The following is an 18,640-nucleotide window of genomic DNA, read 5'->3' on the forward strand; positions in this document are numbered from 1 at the left end:
AAAATTTCTTTTCCTTTCCAAGGTCTGTAACCTGCACAAAAATGAGGTTAATTCTGAAAAAAAGCACAGCTTAATAATTAAGTGGTAATTATTTTCCTTTGTTTCTGGCCCAGCATAGTTTGCCAGTACACGTTTGCAAACGCATTAGTTCCCTTTAATTTATTGATTGTAAAAACCTCCCTCTAACTCCAGTTCCTCATTCAGAATCTGTTTTTATGAATATCAGGAATTAAGGAACTTGCAGCTAAGTTTATATATGGAAGGTGTGAGCTGAACCTTCTTCCTGGTAGGGAAAAAGATGTTGGACAAATTGTTAGGGAACCCAGGTTTATTGGGAAAAAAGTCAGAGCAGTGCTTTGGACTCCAGGTCCTGATGTTATTAAAAAGTAAGGTCTGATCCTGAGTTTAATTCTTCTGCGCTTTCAATTTGAAAAGTGGCTAATGGTGGCAGACACAAGATCAAGATGCTGATCAGGAACAGCTATGCAGCTGTGCTGCTCGCCCTGGGTTTGGGAAGGCGTTTTCATTACCAATCCCTAGAAATATGTTTGTTTATTTCTAAGGCTGTCTGAAGGCTTTAACCATGCTGGCGGACTGGTGCACAAAGGTTCCCCTTGCGCAGGAATGTCCCTGTAACAAGCTGCTGACGTTTCCTCGGGCCGGCAAGGCAAATGTGCCAGTCAAATCAGTCTTCGCAGCCGGGGCTGAAAGGTAAAATTCCCGGTGAGAGGCAGAAGGCAGAGCAGAGCTGTGCTGGAGAGGGCGCTGCCTGTGCAGCGTCAGCAGGGAGGCAGCAGAGGCACTAATTAAACACCTCCTCTGTCTCTCAGGAATCAGCTTCCTAACTGACCTAGGCTGCTTTGCATACGAATGAGGAGGCAAGGAGGCATCTAGCAATACTGCCGACCCCGCCATCAAACCACGGAAGCCTCAGCAACAGCTTCAATTGCTCTTTTTCTAGCTAAGGCATGGAAGGGTTGGGGTTTGGCCCCCCCGCCCCGATTTGCACAGCAGGAGCTTAACAGCCCCGGCATGGGCTCCCGGCTTGCCGGCTTCCTGGAGCAGACCCTCCCCTGGGGTCACAGATTTTACTTACAGGCCCTCCAAGTACCTGTGCGGAGGAGCGCCTGCTGAGAGGAGCTCGCTCCCTGCCGGGCTAAATGGGACCTTTTCCATTCAGGCTTGTCCCACTCTTCCTTCTCTTCGCTGGGGCTGACTCTAGCCCCCATTCAGCCCTGGCACGGGTTGGTGGCTGGACAGGCGCAGCAGGAGCAGCCATCCGGGGTTTGGCAAATTTACTGCTCCTGTTTGGCATCTTTTTCAGGGGAAATTAGGTAGCTGCTGCTTCTATCCCATTCTTGCCCTGTTTGCAAGTAAATCATGTCTTAATGCTCCCATTATGCCCCACTTGACACGTGGGAAAGGAGCATCATTTTCCGCAGATGCTCAAGGCACATCCTGCAAAGTGTATCAAGCTGGGCTTTAAAAGCCCCTTAAAATACCCAAAAACAAGGGTTACTTTTTGAATTTTTGGTCACAGGCCTGGGTGATTGGACCCAGGTCATGCAAGTGCGGAGTCAAGGACAGAGCCTAGTTTCTGTTTTCCTAAGTCCTGCTTTGCTGTGCTGCCCAGGAGGCAGCTCTGCTGCAAAGCCTGGACTCTGGCTGAGCATCTGTGTGACTTCACCATGCAGTCTGCAGGGAATCCAGCCTCCTTGGAGCATTGGTTTGCAGTTTTGCCCTAAGATTCATCTGCTCCGTGTTGGCTTGAGCATTAAAACTGCAGGGACCCCGGTGGATCAGGCTTTCTAACTGCAGCGTGCGCTTTCCAGTACAGTATCGCTATTGACACCTGCAGTAGCAGCCAGCTAAGTGCTAATGGTTTCCTGTATCTACTTTTAGCATTGTCTGCTGCTATTGTTCACTCTTTGGAGTGATCCAACAGCTGGGAATCATTTCAGAAAGTGCACCTTGCCAGATCCAGGGATGTGTGTCCTGCTCACCATTGCCAGGCAGCTTTCCATGCCTAGATGAGTAAGCTTTTCTCCTTCAAGAGAGGATTCACAGATGGTATTTGAGAAACCTTTGAGACAGACTTAGGAGGACACTTGTATGGCCCTTGTGCTCGCAGAGTGCCTGAGCCTACAGGGAGATTTGTTGACATAAGTGGTTACATCATAGCTGAACTCAGCAATGTGGCGTCTGTTCAAGTACGATGCAGTGCAATAGCTCTATTCCCACGCGGCTCTGTGCGCTGAGCTCACACGGCGACTGACTGGCAGGAGATAACTAACTATTCCTGAATCCTCTCCAGCAGGAGACATTAATGAAGAGAGTTACTATCCCTTCCTCCTCTTGCATGAGGACAATCAAAGACCTTACTGTTTATATCTCATTTTGGGGAAGATGCTAAATTAAACGCTTTCAAAAGAAAATTCCTGAGATTATCCTCCCAACAGAGCTTTACTGGCACTGTGCTAGTCAGGCTGGATCAGAGGAGTCAGCATTGGTAGCAGAGGCTGTTCTTGGCCCGCTCGTCTCTCAGCCTTTCCAACCCGAGTGCTAGCTAATAACTCTGCGCACTGAGAGCTGAATTAAACATGCTACCTAACTCACAAAATAAGCACGATATTCTTTGACTTGTAGCAGATCAGACACTGCAAAAACGTTGGAGCCCAGCATAAAACTGATGCCTCCAAAAATGAGATGGATTTTCAGTTTTGTTTGAGGGCTTGTTTTGATAGCTGCTAAGGAAAGCAGATGCAATCAGGGAAGCGTTCCCCTGTGAGTAACATATGATAGAAAAAGCCATTTGCAACAACCTGATGGTAAGTACTGGGCAGCTCTCGACTTCAAAGGAGATAAAGACTGTGAAATTACTTATACTATTTTCCTACCATTTCCTACCATTCCTACCTATTTTGCAACTGGTTTTGTAGGCAGAGATGGATCATAAGCTGGATGGACTGCTGTACTGACCTAGCAGAGATGTTCCTCCGAGTTTACAGGTTTTAATGTGCCACAGAGAAGAAATTTCTTTGCTACCAGCAAAGTAACAGGAAAGTAAAGGCATGCCATCGCTGTCAAAAATTCAGTCCCTTCTCTTTATTTTTATGAACTTTGGCATCATGTGATTGCATTATAAAATCGACACCTTGCCAGCTGGAATTTGACTTTATGCAATGCTAATACGTGCTTGTGTCCACATTGTAAAAAACCCTCTTATCTATAATGACCATCCTGTGATATTACCAGTCTTTTGGTTTTTTGCTATCGTTAAAGCAAGATCTAGTCACTGGGTTTACGGATTACTCTTTGCAATAATCGCTAACAAATCCTGACGTTTTAATGGTGACTGCTGTACTTTAGGCGTAACTCTCATAATGTTCTTTAAGAGAGACCTGGCTTATCTAATGTTGATGGTTAATACTGTTAAAATGTTGAACACGTGCAGCCTGGTTCTGGCACAAATTCCACGGCGACATTATTGCTCTCTGATAATGTATATCATTCGAAGTTACAGCGTTACTAAGTGCATTCCTCTTTTCTGCTGGCCTGTAACAGCATTTCAGCACCTGATAGGCAGTCTGCACTGGGCCCTGAGTCTGTGCCGTTACCAGAGCTCATGGCTGTCAAATGCACTGTACCAATGCAAGCAAACATTTTCCTGCTGCAACGTTTCCCGGCAAATCTGGTTCTATGTTTAATACAACTATGGGATGACGTGTGGTTTGAACGTATCGTTATACTTCAAATTGTATCACTTCTATGAGAGTACAGACGTGTTATGTGTGTTTACACTGCAGAATTTGCTCCAGACTAAATCCTCATTTCTTGCATACCTTTTTCTCATTTTTTTTGTTTGTTTTATATTAACAAGTGACATGAAAACTAACATGTGGTTTTTTGCCCTGAAGGAACTGGGGCACCCTGGAGTTTCTTTCAATTGCTTTTTTTTCCACGTATAATTCAGCTGTATGATGCATACGTTTATGCTATTTTATCATTGTGATGTGTCCATGACAATTACAAATAAATTTCTCCATGTTCCTCTGATACTGGCTTCAACAATAAAACCTAATGGACTACATGTGAATTTTAAATAGTGCCTCATGAATATAGATCATTGAATGCTTGCAGAATTGGATCTCTTTGCCTCTGTGTGAATATGTATGTCAATAAATTGTCACCAGCATGGGGTAGAGTTGCAGAATCAATCAGTCGAGAAAGTCAGGTAGAATCACATTCATTGTAACTTTGACTGTCATGACACTACTTGTCTGTTTTTGCTGGGGGGCTGGTACTGCAGAAATGAAAACAACATAGGTAAGCTGGTTTCAAAAGCTACTTTTGGTTTTGCAACAAAATTCTGGGCTGGCAAATTAAATAGATAGTGTTTTCTTGGATCTGAAGTCTAAGAAACTGAAAGCATGAGTACGGTTTGGCTGGAGGGTGCACAGACCACAACTGGTGAAAATGTGTGGGTAGACGTGGGGGAGAAAGCAGGAGGTGCCCTTGAAAGACCTTTTTGTGCAAATTGTGCAAACTCCTTCCTTGTTGTATTTCGTTACTCTTTTGCACATGTGAATATTCAGCTCCAGAGAGTCTTGACATCGGATGTGTTTATACTGCATTCCTAAGAAATTTTTGGTTACATCTAGTGGTTCCTTTCTGTGTATATATTTGGAATCCCAAGTGGTTTTATTTTAGACTTAACAAAGGGTGAGGAGCTGCCTTGGGTTTCTTGCTCTGCTCGAGCTGTTCCAGAAGTGGCACGGAGGCGTCCTTAGCTACTAAACTCAGAGGGAGTGAAAGTTGGCTGTCCTAAAACTAGATATAACCTTTTTTGTATAGTGAATGGGTTTGCCTGACCTGAAAAAAATTACACATTTGCTTGATATTCTGTCTTCACAGGTATCCAGAGAGTTAAGAATACTGAAGAATGGCTTTATCTACCTCCATGTGCTTGGCGCAAAACTTTGTTTTGCTTCTGTTTGTAATCTCCACAGTAAGCACAGGTAAGTTTTCCAGCAACAGGGAAAAAAGAGACAGTCTGTAAAAGCATTTTTAAATAAAGACAATGCTGGTATAGGTTGAGCAGTTTTGCATTTTTTTAATCAAAGTTTTTATAGTGAGAAACAGGGACAAGGTGAGGAAACTCAGGAGAAAAGCCAGTTTTGGACTTGCCGGTATCCCTAAATTAGAGCAGCTGGAATGGCAAAGACTGAAAGTACCGAGCAGGTGAAAGTACCCTCAGGACTTTCAGATTGTGCCCCACAGTATTAAAACAAAACAAAACAAACTGCCGCAAAGAAGTAACACAACAAACCTCGACTTGTAGTAGCTGTGCTTGTGGGAGGTGATGTCTGAGCATTTTATTGTGTTGCCTAAGTATATATGTGGAGAGCAGATAGCTCCTGGGTGAGACCCTCCTGTTCATGCCGACAGACTTCAGGTCCCTTCCAGGCAGCCCTTCTCCTCAGTGTTTATGGGGGAAAGGGAAGCTGTATATGCATATTCTAAACAGAGCTACTTTGCGGGGGGAGGTTATTTGTTTAAAACAAAGAGACCAAATGTTTTGCCCCAAATGCTGCAGCTAAGCAACAGCGTGAAGTAACCTTTCATCGGCACGTTTGGGCCCTTTTGGTCAAGAAGCAAGACACTGAATTAATTCCTTGTGCTGGGTAGCAGTTGGGATCTTACCGCAAAAAAGACAGGGAGAGTAACAGTCCAAGCCGAAAGAGCACCTCGGATGGCCGAGCAGAGGGTGTGTAGCCTTCTGGAGCCCGTGGTGTCGCTGGTGCAGGGACACGGACCAGGGCAGGTGGCAACCTCTGGTAGGAGTGGGTCAATGAATTTGGGAATTTAGGTCCTTTGCTCTGAACTGTGTTAACTTTTTCTAATGGTCATCCCAATCATCAGGACAAATTCTTTTTGATTTTCCCTCGTGTTTTCCTGTCTCTCTCTCTCTCTCACTATCATTAAACAATGAATTTTGGGGACAAAAGTCATCTTTTGAATTTACATGAAGATCTTCTGGGCACAAGCATAACTAAATAAATTAAAAATCAGCAGGCTTTTATCTTGGCCACTTAACCTAATTGCTAAATTTCACCTTTATATTTCAATCAGTGCTTCTGGTTTTAGTTATCTCCTCATTGTGAGCAAATTTTCAGTTACCCTTATTCCTAAAAGAGTAGCAGATCATTTTTAGAATGTGTTGTCAGTGTGTATTGCAGTTATCTCTGAGCATGTTTACTATGCAAGCCCCATTGCTGTCTAAAATATTTATCTCTTCCAATTCTTATTAATTCTGTGCATCTTCTAGTAGAAACCAGGAGCCTCGTACTTGTTTTCCTCAATTACTGTAAATCAGAAAGAGTGCCACTGACTTTAATGACAAGCTTCCAGTTTTCAGCTGGCACAAGTAGTATCAAAATTAGGCCCTGGATATTTATCAGTTTGACTTGCTACCCGGTGGATTGTTATTTTTCCCTGATTTGATTGCTTCATTTATACAGGAAAAGTTTGCAGAGAGCCAAGGCATCCATCTGTTGCACACATGAAATGTCCTTTGCTTACCTTAAAGAGCTGGTATTGAATGGGTCCCTGTAGACATCCAGGCAGTGACTGGTCCAATTCTATTGTTTTCTTAAGACATGGAAATGGTAGAGGAATCTGAGAGGAAACTGAACACAGATGGATGGATGTTGTTTCTGTGGCCGTGGCGTTGCAGATGTCCCCCAAGTTTTGCAGTGGCAGAATCCAGACAGCAGCTCCCCACCAGCTGTGCTGGCTCGGGGACACGTTTCCTTGTGTGGGTGGACCCATGCTGGCTGTCTTTTCCATCAACTGGAAGCATTGGTATTCATAGCGGGGGAAAAGCCCAACCAACCTCAGAGTCCTAAGTGCTGGAACCCTAAGCCTGCCAAAGTTTACCCCACATCTATTCTTATGAGTTTGTGGATCCTTTAGTTTTTTTATAGTCTTTTAGTTTTAAAGGAAAAACTGGAGAGCTGGTGAAAACTCTCAGCTCTCTCTGATGGCAAAGAGGTCATTGTTCAGCCTTCCACTGACCTCAGTTTCCTAGCATTAGAAAGGTTTCTGCCATCAGAAAATATGCATCACACATGGGACTCACACTCACAAATTTTGTTGATTAGAGTAAAATGTGAGGCTCACATATCGCGTGCGATTATATCGGCGAAATATTTTATCTTAAGTAAATATTTATAACATGAGACTCTTGGATTTGGTATGGGAGCGGTTTGTTTAGATAAACATTTCATGAAAGTCAGAAATCAAATATGTGTGTGAGACTAGGGATGTGTGAACCTAAAGAGAACGAATCCTTATCAGTTTAGTCTGAAAGACCACATGAGGCCGAGTCTCTCTATGAACAGAGCTGAATATCTCTATAGGAAGGGCTAACTTGCATCTTTTTCTCTGGCAGTTTTCTGGACACAGCATCCTTTGCAAGGATGCATTGCATAGGGTAGCTGATTTGCCTGTGCTTCCAGAGTACAGAAAATCATATATCTTAAGCTGTTGTTCATTTTCTTTTTGTCAGAAAAGACAGAGATATTGCAGAGATAATGCCGCATTCCTAGGGGTCAGCAAGGGGGGGTATGAGAATAATCCTGTAAAGATGCACAGATATGGAGCTTTTCTGCCTTGCACTGAACAAAAGATAATTGTCTTTACTCTTCATCTGTATCCAGCAGAAGCAGTTGTGGCATGTTCTGATAAGGATCCTGAGCTAGAAAACTGGAACCCAGGTCACAATGAAGAAAACCATGTTGAAATCCGTGATGGCAGGAAGCTCCTTCTCTCATCTTCTGCCACTGTCCACTCCATCCACATCACAGATGGAGGTAAAACACGCTGCCTGCAAGGTAGCAAGCCTGGGTGAAGAATACGTTCCATTATGACTATTTAAATCACTCTATGTAATGCTGGGAGGACTTCCTGCTGCTTGCTGGGAACAAGGCTACTGGGCAAACCCAGTTTTAATGTGGAACAAGCGTGGGTGGTAGCCGAGATGCTATCCATTCTTTGGCCATTATAATTAACCTATTTGTTGCACTTTCTGGAGAATTTACAAAAGTACCTCAGTATATTCAATAGTTCTGTTTCTGCAATTCGCTTCAAAAACATTTTTCTTTTACTAAATCATTGTGCTGATAACATCATAATGAAATAGTTATGTTCTCAGAGTCTCAGGACAGGGCAGATGCGTATGTGCCTCTTTATCTATAAAGACAGAGTCAGTGTTACTGGCAAGCTAGCATGAACAGCTTTTATTCATCCTAGCTCTGAATTTCTGTCTCAGATTTGAATGAAGTCCTTTTCCATACAAATCTCTAATTACATTCTTCAAGAACTGGACTTAATAAAAAATATGTAATGTCTTCAGGATTTGGACTGAGAGCTGTTTTGGGGAGCATGGCTAGCGTTTCTCAACAATTTAGATGAGAGCTCAGCATTGGGTTTAGCACAGCAGTATCATAACCTTGACTGAGTTGCTATGAGTTAAAGTAAGTGTCATAACCTTTTCTATTTAGGAAAACTGGTTATTAAAGACGACGTGCAGCCTATCATTTTGCGTACTAGACATATACTCATTGAAAATGGTGGAGAGTTACATATCGGCAGTGAGATGTGCCCTTACCAAAGCAATGTGGCCATCATCTTATATGGGCGGTATGTATGCACAATAAAATATTACCTTAGAACTTGCTAGGATACCTCTTCCACAGCAAAGGGTTATAAAATGTTCCTTAAAATTACATTTCCTCAGATATACTTATCATCAGTGCTATGGGGGAAGTTCAATAGCTTGTTAGACCTTTAAAAAATTGACACGGCTTTGTTTCTGATTTCATTTCCTATTGGTCATGCCAGAAAATCACCATACACCTTGTCACAAGTCGATTGCTAGATTTTGCAGGCTAAGTTTTAAGCCTAACATGTGTTTTCTTTTTTAAGAGTTTTTTATTCTGAAAATTCTCCTCCCTAAACATCCTTTCTTTCTCTGTAAGAGTGAGAAGCAAATGAGCCAAAGGATAAGACGTTTCTGTCTTGCAGAATACTACAGGCTCTCTAGGATTATCAAGGATGCAAAACCTGCTAACTCCTAGTTAAGGTCCTAATTTCCAATGGAAATTGCTTCAAAAACGTAAATGTGGTGTTCAGCCTGGGCTTCAGGCCTGAATATAATACTGTATAGTTTGTGATTCAGATTGTTGCTGATCTTCAGTAGTGGTTAGTTTTATTTCGAATAACGTATCTTCTGTGGAGTGTGAGCAGTTGCTGTTTCTTAGGGCTGTTGAAAGAAACGTATTGCAAATCATGACGCTCCTATCCTTGGGCCATAGTAGAACAAGGGAAGAGGCTTCTTGCCTATCAGATACTGAAACAAAATCGGACTCTTTGTTCTCTTCCTTTTGCAGAGCGGATGATGGCAGCCAGCCAAATCCCTACTTTGGGCGAAAGTATATTGGAGTAAGTAAAGGTGGCACTCTTGAGATCCATGGAAAGAAAAAGTTATCCTGGACTTTCTTAAACAAGACTCTCCATCCTGGTGGCATGGAAGAAGGTGGATATTACTTTGAAAGGAGCTGGGGCCATCGAGGTGTCATTGTCCATGTTATTGACCCAAAGACTGGAGCAGTTGTCCATTCAGATCGGTGAGTCTCTTTAAAACTACCTAGGTCTGAGGCTCTTTGGGAACAGGTTGGGGAAAGCATTTCAGGAAGCTCAGAGACATGCATTTCAGCATTTAGTTTCAATGGGTGTTATTGCATGCCACTAAACAATTCTTTCTAGCTAAGTAATCTCCAAAATCAAAGAATGAGTAATGTTATTGTCTTGCTAAACTGTTAACTAGAGCTTAATCAGCTCAGTTGAATAGAAACCCCTAATGTATCCTTTTAGACAAGGCAGTGCAATCTCCCAATCTATCTCGTTGTCTAGTACATTTGTAGTGGGAAAAAGCAACTGTTGTGAGCAATATAAAAAAATTGATTTATTTATAACATTGCTTGTCAGTGCAAAAAGCTGTGATGGTCATTGAAGTAAATGTTTGGGGGTGTTTTTACCACTTCAGGTTTGATACCTACAGATCAAGAGGGGAAAGTATGCGCCTTGCCCAGTATCTGGGTAGGGTTGCAGATGGCATGATCCTGTCGGTTGCAGTGAATGATGAAGGATCTAGAAACTTGGACGACGCAGCAAGGAAAGCAATGACCAAACTGGGCAGCAGGCATTTCCTCCACCTTGGGTTTAGGTATGTGCCTGCCCTGCCAGCTCTATCAGCACAGAGGCTTTATTATGCTCTTTGGGTGCCCAAATAATTCCACTCTCTCAAAGGCACAAAGTTCTTCACATGGAAAAAAAAAAAAGAGGGAAACTTTCAATATGAAGTTTTAGCGGTTAATTGGATAGTTTAAGATGCACTCAGCGTCTATACTGGGCATTTTTATTAGCAGGTTGAGGAATAACATATGATTCACATTAAAAAAAGATGCATTTTTCCAAGATGTTAATCTCACAAGTTACTCATTCCTATTTATTTTCAAGCTGTCCTACAAAGATTTGAACAGCATATCTACATCCACACACTGGACTGGATGGGCTGAACATTAAGGAGGTTAGGAGAATAGCCATATAGCCGTAGCTAAATGCATACAGACATGCACACTGTATATTCTTCAGCTTATCCAATACATATTTTGGGAGCTGTGCAGCATATAATTTAGCATGCATTAAATTTATGCTGTGGACTGTAACTACTTCTGTGGCCCATATAGTGTCTATGCTGGAACATACACTGTTTTTGAGAATATGTGCTTTTTTCCCAAATGTAGCCATTATATTTTTTGTGTTTATCTGAATTTATGTAGGCTTTTTTTTTTTTTTTTGAGGATGTTTGTTCCTCTATGGACCATAGTCTGTACAAGCACTAGGGGGTCACTGTAGAACATGAAAAAAAAAAAACTACTTTGCAGGGATAAGTGATTCTTTGGGAACAGACAAGTGCCAGCTTGGAGTGCAGTGCAGATGGTGTATTTTTGGGGGAGTCAGTGAAGAGTTTGTGCCAAATACAACTGGGACTCCTGTGCACTGGTTAAAGAATTTCAGACAAATAATCAAGGCTGCAGAAATAGCCTATTTCCATCAACGCAATGCTTCTCTCAAATACCCAGAACCCGTAGCCTGCTGGGTTTCTGTTTAAAGACTAAAGTTATGGAAGCAGAAAAAGGTTTTTTTGAACATGACACTTTTTTTCCCCAATCTTGCAACAGGAAGAAAAATGATGGTTTTCTCATATGTTTATAAAAGGAAATTGCTCTTGATGTTTTTAGACTGCTGCTGTGTTTTAATGTTAGTTCTCACTTCTTTGTCGTAAATACGTATAATGGAAATACCCATAGAAATTCAACTATAGTAGTGTGATTTTCAGCATTGCTACTGTTTGTAATCAACAAGCTAATTCTTGCCCTGCTGTTATCCAAAATACTACAATATTTCCCTATACAAGTAATAGTGGCATTGTGGGAACCATAGTGTGGTAGTAGTTGGTGAATATTGTCTCCTACCAGCATATGACAGATATGTGCAAAAATACCTGCATCCTGGTGCATGTTTAAAGGGATGTATTTTTAGGAGTGTTCTCAGCACTTAAATTTATCATCTTTGAAAAAATATTGCCTGGAGGGTAAAAATATTGCCTCCAGGTTGATGGAGGTAGTTAGAGAGCAGACTGGAAGACAGGCAACTTTGTCAGACGTGTAAAAGCTTTTCTCTTTATGCAGTTTGACCTACTGCTTCACTTAAGTATAACAGGCTTTAGCCGTACTGGTTTCCATTTCAGCCATGTCTATACCTACGAGTCGGGGTGTACACACCTGACCCACAGGTGTTTTTCAGAAAGGTATTCAGCTATACGCTGGGCAGTTTTCTGACTAGCAGGGGGGTGATTGTAGTGACAAATGTCTGTCTATTTCCAGTTGTGTCATATTCAACCAGATTGTAAAGTCATATAAATCCCCATGGCTGTAGAAGAGCCAATGAGCAATGCGGGTGTATCCGACCCAGTTTCTGTGCTCCTGGCATCTCTTTCCATTGCTGTTTGCTGAGTCCAGAACATGAGGAATGAAAGGAAAATCTTTACATTCCTCCTCTACTCTTGTCCCATTGAAATGTGAATTTGCTCTTTACGAGTGAGCTTTTATTTTCCCTTCTACTAATAAATTAAAAGAAAGCCTTTCAGCACTTGATGACACAGTTGTTCCCCTTGGAACCTCAGCCAAGTAGCGCTGGTTTGGCTTTTACTGGATTTACTGGTCCTTCCACTTCATATGTCCCAGACAGATTGCATGTGTCCTCGTGCATTAAGGATGAACTGGTTTAAAAATGCTGTTAGTGGAAAACTAACTAGGGGAAACGAATAACATATGAAAATGAGGCCAAACCTTGGCTTACAAAAGCAGCTAGCTTATTATTTTTTAGATTATTTTTGGTCTGTTTTGAAGCTATCATCTTTTTGTCATTTGTTTCAAATTTTGGGGACCAAAAAATAACGCGTCTGTCTATCTTGCCTGCTGAGTGATAAAATATCATTTGTCCCTGGCACCCCTTCTCTCTCAAGTGGGGGTGACAGCCCTGCAGGGCCTTGGTGGGTGGCGTGCCAGCAGAGTTTCCAACAGGAGCATCCAGCTCGCTGGCCGGCTCTCAACACAGTTGTTTTGGCAGCTTCCCACACGTGCTTCTCTAGCGCCACATGTTTCAGCCGCTGTCAGTGTCCGTATATGTTCTCCTCGGAGGTCCAAGGCTGGTGTATGCTATCACTTACACCAGCAGATGTGAAGTGTAAAGTGACCTGCAAGACTCAAGGATGAATCGTGATGTTACTGAAATCACGGAATATTTTTACCGATAGAGACACAATTTAATCTGTGGGACAATTTGCTAAATGCAGGGTAAGCGTGACAGCCTCTCTGAAAGCGCGTTTATTCTGTTAGTCACTGAGAAGAAATATGATGAATTCTTCAGTTTCGAAGACAGAAACAAGATAAAACTCCCTCCTGACCCCTGCTACTTGGGTTCATCTCCGAGGCTGCCAGCGGACCTCAGCGTCTGTCCTCCAGGCTTACTCATCCATGTGTTCATTTTCCAGTGTCACTGATAGCTCTTGAACCCACTCAACCAATAATCGTCGGATAATAATGAACTTACTTCTGACACAGGATCGGGTCTGAACAGATGATTCAGACTCAGAACCCTTTGCCCCAGTTCAATGCTCAAAATGAGGAAACTATATGCTCAGAGGCTATCCAGGCATTTTTTATTGCACTTTGCCAGCCAATCCATCTAATTGAAATTCTCATGGGATACTCCAAAGAGAATTGTGATATATAAGATTTTAGCTAAATTCATTTAAGCACGAATGACTTTTTTCATGTTCTTTTATGCATGCACGCACACGCATGCATGCGCACGCGCGCAGACGCTCACACACACGCAGATTTTTCAGGCTCCCCAAGGAGATGCCAGTGTCCTGTGTCTGTCGCAAACAAGCCTCTTTAAACACTCTATCAAGAGAGAAACTCACAAATTACAGGTGTATATTAAGAAGAGATATGACTTTGAGCTTCCCTTCTCTTGTGATATATTTAGTGAAAAAATACAGTGCTAAGATATTTTTAATTTTGACCAAACTGCCTGTCATATAGACTGTTTTGAATGTGGTGCCACTGAGAGATGCACAAACATTGTGTTTTAAGAAATATGAATCTCATAAATGAAATAATTTGATCATTTCTCATTTTGATTTCCCAGGCACCCATGGAGTTTTATTACCGTTAAAGGAAATCCCTCCTCTTCTGTTGAAGATCACATCGAATATCAAGGTAATTCATGCACAAAACGCTTGCTTGACATTATCTATGGAAGTATTGCAGTTATGGCTGAGATTAATTTGGTCAGCGGTGTTTTCACTTGACACTACGTTACATTGAAACTGTGAGCAATTGATGGGAAGAAATATTTAGCTGTATGCTCTGTGTATATATTACTTCTTTCCATTAATGCATGAGGTGATGCAGCTGAGTGGGGCACAACCTGGGCTATCTGAACTCTGAGATAAAAGGCCAAATCCTGCACCAGTGTAAATCCATGTAGCTCTACTGCGCTCAATCTGCCTCTCTCTTTGACAGACAACTATGGGACTATCCCAGTTAACATCAGCTGAAAATGTAAGTCAGTGTGTCCTGCACTAGTAGCCTCAAAAGCTCTTGCAATACCATATCCGTGTAAACTGAAGAGTTGTGATGCTTACTGTGACTTTTCATGGCATTGCCAAAACAGCTAATGACATGACTTACTACAACATCAAGTAAAAATAGTGATGTACTCAACTTGTTAGGGTTTTTTATATCCCCCTTGATTTTTGAAGATTTTTTCCTCTTGATTGTCCAAGCATTTTGAAAGTGTCTGAAACCTCATTCTAAGATCAAGAACTTTTCCTGGAAGCTGTGCAGGACTCACTCTGGATTACATGTCCAAAATATGGAAATGCACACATGGATCGTTACCTTTTCACTTCTGACTTCTATTGACTGCAGACATTGATTTTACCAGTCATTTCTATTTTGCAGGTCACAAAGGGTCAGCAGTGGCCAAAGTATTCAAACTATTCCAAGCTGAGAATGGAGAACATTTTAATGTATCTTCAACGAGCGAGTGGGTTCAAGGTAAGAGGTCTGTTTGCCACTTAGCTCAATGATAGGGAGCTGACAAACAGGGTGAATCCTTTTTGGAATGGTCCTTTTTATTGCAACACCTGTCCCTTGGGAAGAGTGGACTTGCTTGCTGCTGTTTTCATTGCTGCTAACCCAAGTAGCGAATATGCACAGATTCTTTCCCCAGTTGTCCCCAGGTCCCTCTGAGTAACCAGGATCCTTTTTCCTTTACTGCACTGAGTATGAAATTCCATCTCTAATGATCTAAGAGATCACACACAACCTCTTATTTCTTTCGACTGCGTAGTCATCATGTCCATGTTTCAGACAACATATTGTAACTGATTGTAACTTGATCTGAAAATCAGAAAAGGCAGCTAAGGAGAAGGACGTGGATCCAAAATCCGTAACTAATTAATAATATTCGTACTGCATACTCCAATTACGCAGCTTTTAATAACTCCAATCTCCCTTGACTAGTTACACTTTGCAGAATCATTAAGAGCAGCTGACAGATTGGCAGGAAGAGACAGGAATCAGATCATTGAAGAAACTTGTGAATGATATCTGAGATCAAATTATGCTTTATGCATTTTTGCTGCATTCATTAAGCTTGACTTTCAAATGACTTCTTGTTTGCACTTGTCTCCAGATGTAGAGTGGACAGAGTGGTTTGAGAAGCCTGATAAAGCAAGATCTAAGGACACGGAGAAGCTTTCTGACTTCAAAGCTGCTCATCCTGATAAAATCTGTAGTCAACCCATTGATATCCAGGTAGGCTTGCTTACTATTCTCTTTAGAGAGATGGATCGAGTCCTTTTTGGAGTGAAAACCCGAACCTAAAATATGGTGCTTGTCAGTGAATTTTGTTTCTAAATAAAAGACACTGATAATTTTACCGCTCAAATACATAACTGACAAGATCTGATATCCAACTTGTGTATCTTTTTGAGACAAAACGTAATAGAATTAAGCTTCCTTCAGTAAATTCTAGCTTCTGGCATGAGCAGGAGTACAGATGGGGTTACAGACAGCACAGATGTACCATTAAATATGTGGTTCCCTGTTGGAAGATTAAAAGAAAAAACACATGAAAATTTCAAAGTTTTTAAATGGTTCTGGAATGAATCCTACCTGAAAAATTAATCACAGAATGTAATGAGATGGTAAAGCTACCAACTGGTAGGTTGGAAAAAATGTCAGTGAGCTTGCTGCCATTTCTTTGAGTCAATTGGTTTTTCTCTGTGGAAAGAAATTTGAAATCTATTTGGGGTAAATGTTTTAATTACACCATCTGGCCAGCATGCGGAGGAGAAACTGTATACCTTTTCCAAGACTGAAAAGGCTCTTTAAGGCTTCCTCCTCGCAAAAAAGCTTTTCTTGGTAGGTGCCAGCCATATATTTACATTACCTATTTGGTAAAACAACAGCAGAAGCATTACTTAGCAAAAGACAATAAAATACTCTGTATCAGTGAGAGGCTGAACCTGAGGTTCCTGCATACTCTCAACTAGTAGAGTTGTCCTTATTCATAAGAATACTGCTGCTAAAGTAAATGGGAATGCTGACAGTACGAGTGAAAGTTTCCAAGGCTAGATGTAGAATCTCCTCCTTGAACAGAAAGGAAAAAATTGTCTTATAACTTTCTGCCAGGTCTGAGCAAATTCATATTCATTTCAGCTTCCATATGTATATATTTGAAGTGACAATTTTGTTTGGAACAGAGGTCAGATGTTCATTATCGTACAGTCCCTTCTAGCATGCGTATTAGAAGGGAAGCAAAAAATACATTCTTCTGTTCAAGAATCAAAACTATTTTTTGGTCCTGTTAAATTACAGCTACTTTTCTTTCCCATGTATATTAAAAGTGAAACAGCATTTTTTAGTTTATCCTCAGGATCTTAGGGAAAATCCTCACATAGTGTAATCTGGTGTTACTCATTGACTTCATAAAGTTACACTGATTTATACCAGCTGGCCTACTCCAGCTATGCTACATACAAGAAAATTGAAGATAAAATGATAATAACAGAAGCATAGCCTAGCCAGAGGCACATTCCTTCAGCTGGTGGTGCTAATCCCGTACAGGGCAGTGTAGTGTCTGCATTAATAAGGAAGGTCTGCACGAGTGAGAGATGCAGGATCAGGCTCATCTTTGAAAGATGTTTTATTTCCCGATACTTTGTTAAAATGTATGTGTTATTTGGGTTGTCCAATGCAACACATCACATTCTTGCGAAAGCGTCAGGAGAACTGCAAGCCTCAGAGCCAGATCGTGGAATTTAACGTGACCCTGCGGAGTGATATTGCTCCAGCAGGAACACAGAAGAGTCAACTTATCACATGGCTTCTTAGGATGATATAGCTTTTTTCTCAAGCCAGCTCTACAGGCTGGTATGTATGTGTAGGAAAATGCCACCTCTTCTTGTTCCTTTTGGAGCAATGCTCCAGTATGGATGTTGAAACAGCTTTTCTTGGTATAGATAGCAGCTATCACTGGTCCATGCAAAGAAGAAGTAAGATACGCATCCCCCACCTCGTCTCTTTCTTCTGCAAGGCTCAGACATAGTCTAGCCACAAGTAATGAAACAAGTGCAGTCAAGAGGCTTGAAAACCGTGAGTTCATTTGGGTACAAGCATCTGCGTTCAGCATTTTCATCTGAGCCCAAACAAACGGCAAGTGAAAATCTAGGGCACCAAGGCAGATGTTAGCAAAGCTCAGAATACTCCTTCCAAAAAAAGCACATGGTCTTAATATAGATATGGGAAAAACACATACACCTAGCAATGATCTATGCAGTCTGCACATAAAGTAGCTCTGTTTGAGCACCAGCTGGAATGCCGGCTGGATAGTACAGGTAACAGTCATCGTATTTTGTTACGCAACTATTGTGCCTCCTCTGTAAACAAAGCAATAGCCTTTTCTGAAGGTGTCAATGTGTAGGTGAAATCCCTTCATGTCTAGGTATCATCCATTTCATATTTCTGTTCTCATTTCAGGCAATGACGCTTGATGGAGCTAATTTAACAACTGAGGTTTTTTACAAAAGTGGCCATGATTATAGGTTCCTGTGCCATGGTAAGGACCAGACAGACGCGGGTTGCCAGAACTACAAAGTACGGTTCCTGTGTGGCAAATCTGGTATGTACGCGAGCCGTTTTTGAAAGCCAGACTGTCGTGTCATTCGGAGGGCCTGTTCTGTGCTCCTCCTCCTCCAGCATGGCTGTTCGGAGGGTGCAGGAATGCCACCCTAAGAAAGAGAATCCGTTTGAGAAACTTGAATTTTGTGCAATATTCTTCTTGCTGGTACCCAGAGACCTTGTGGTCCTCTCCAGCGAGTGCTCTGCCTGAGGTAGACAGTATAGGCCTAATTCAGACCAGGGAAAAGCAGAAATAATGTCTTCTGATGAGTGACTTTTGTTCAGTGTAAGAATTGCTGCAGTAATTTCCCGAGCTACAGTTTTGCCTGGGCTATTGACACGAACACAGACAGGTGTTCTTTTGGCTGATGATTTCTGAGGAAAAATTCTTGAACACTAACAGAGATAACAGGGTGGTGTCTCTAAAACCCAGCAATGCTATGGCAAATACTTGGCAAGTCTCTTCTTTACGTATCTTGACTTTTACTAAAGCATTTTGGGATGAGGTAGGATTACTAATTTAGTGTACAAGAAGACAACAAGTTTTAAAAGTAATAATTTGTTTTGTAGTTCCTAATTCCAACCCTGCTGTCCTAACCTGGTTATTAGACAGGATTCTTCAGTTGGTGGGAACAGAAGGTTGGAAAATGGTTTGTTGGAAAAAAACAGGCATTATGTTAAAGACCACTTGGCTGCTGTAAATACCAGTGCCCAGGGTCCATAAGTGCTGTTGCTAAGTGCGTGTGCTGAAAACG

General features: G+C 41.7%; 1 protein-coding gene across 3 annotated transcripts in view; it reads left to right on the plus strand.

The window, feature by feature from the left end:
• The window catches only part of CEMIP (cell migration inducing hyaluronidase 1), a 122,737-nt gene that overhangs the window by 60,686 nt on the left and 43,411 nt on the right, over positions 1-18,640 (plus strand). For 2 of the 3 annotated variants that reach the window (XM_068959011.1, XM_068959012.1), the window contains exons 2-10: positions 4,915-5,018; positions 7,722-7,874; positions 8,565-8,703; positions 9,453-9,689; positions 10,109-10,288; positions 13,843-13,913; positions 14,661-14,756; positions 15,397-15,518; positions 17,745-17,886. In XM_068959011.1, coding sequence (XP_068815112.1) covers positions 4,943-5,018; positions 7,722-7,874; positions 8,565-8,703; positions 9,453-9,689; positions 10,109-10,288; positions 13,843-13,913; positions 14,661-14,756; positions 15,397-15,518; positions 17,745-17,886 — 1,216 coding nt within the window. In that variant the 5' untranslated portion in view covers positions 4,915-4,942. The remainder of the gene's footprint in view (positions 1-4,914; positions 5,019-7,721; positions 7,875-8,564; positions 8,704-9,452; positions 9,690-10,108; positions 10,289-13,842; positions 13,914-14,660; positions 14,757-15,396; positions 15,519-17,744; positions 17,887-18,640) is intronic. The other variant, XM_068959013.1, reaches the window with a different exon arrangement.

Source organism: Struthio camelus, chromosome 12 (assembly GCF_040807025.1).
Source record: "Struthio camelus isolate bStrCam1 chromosome 12, bStrCam1.hap1, whole genome shotgun sequence".
NCBI lineage: Eukaryota > Metazoa > Chordata > Aves > Struthioniformes > Struthionidae > Struthio > Struthio camelus.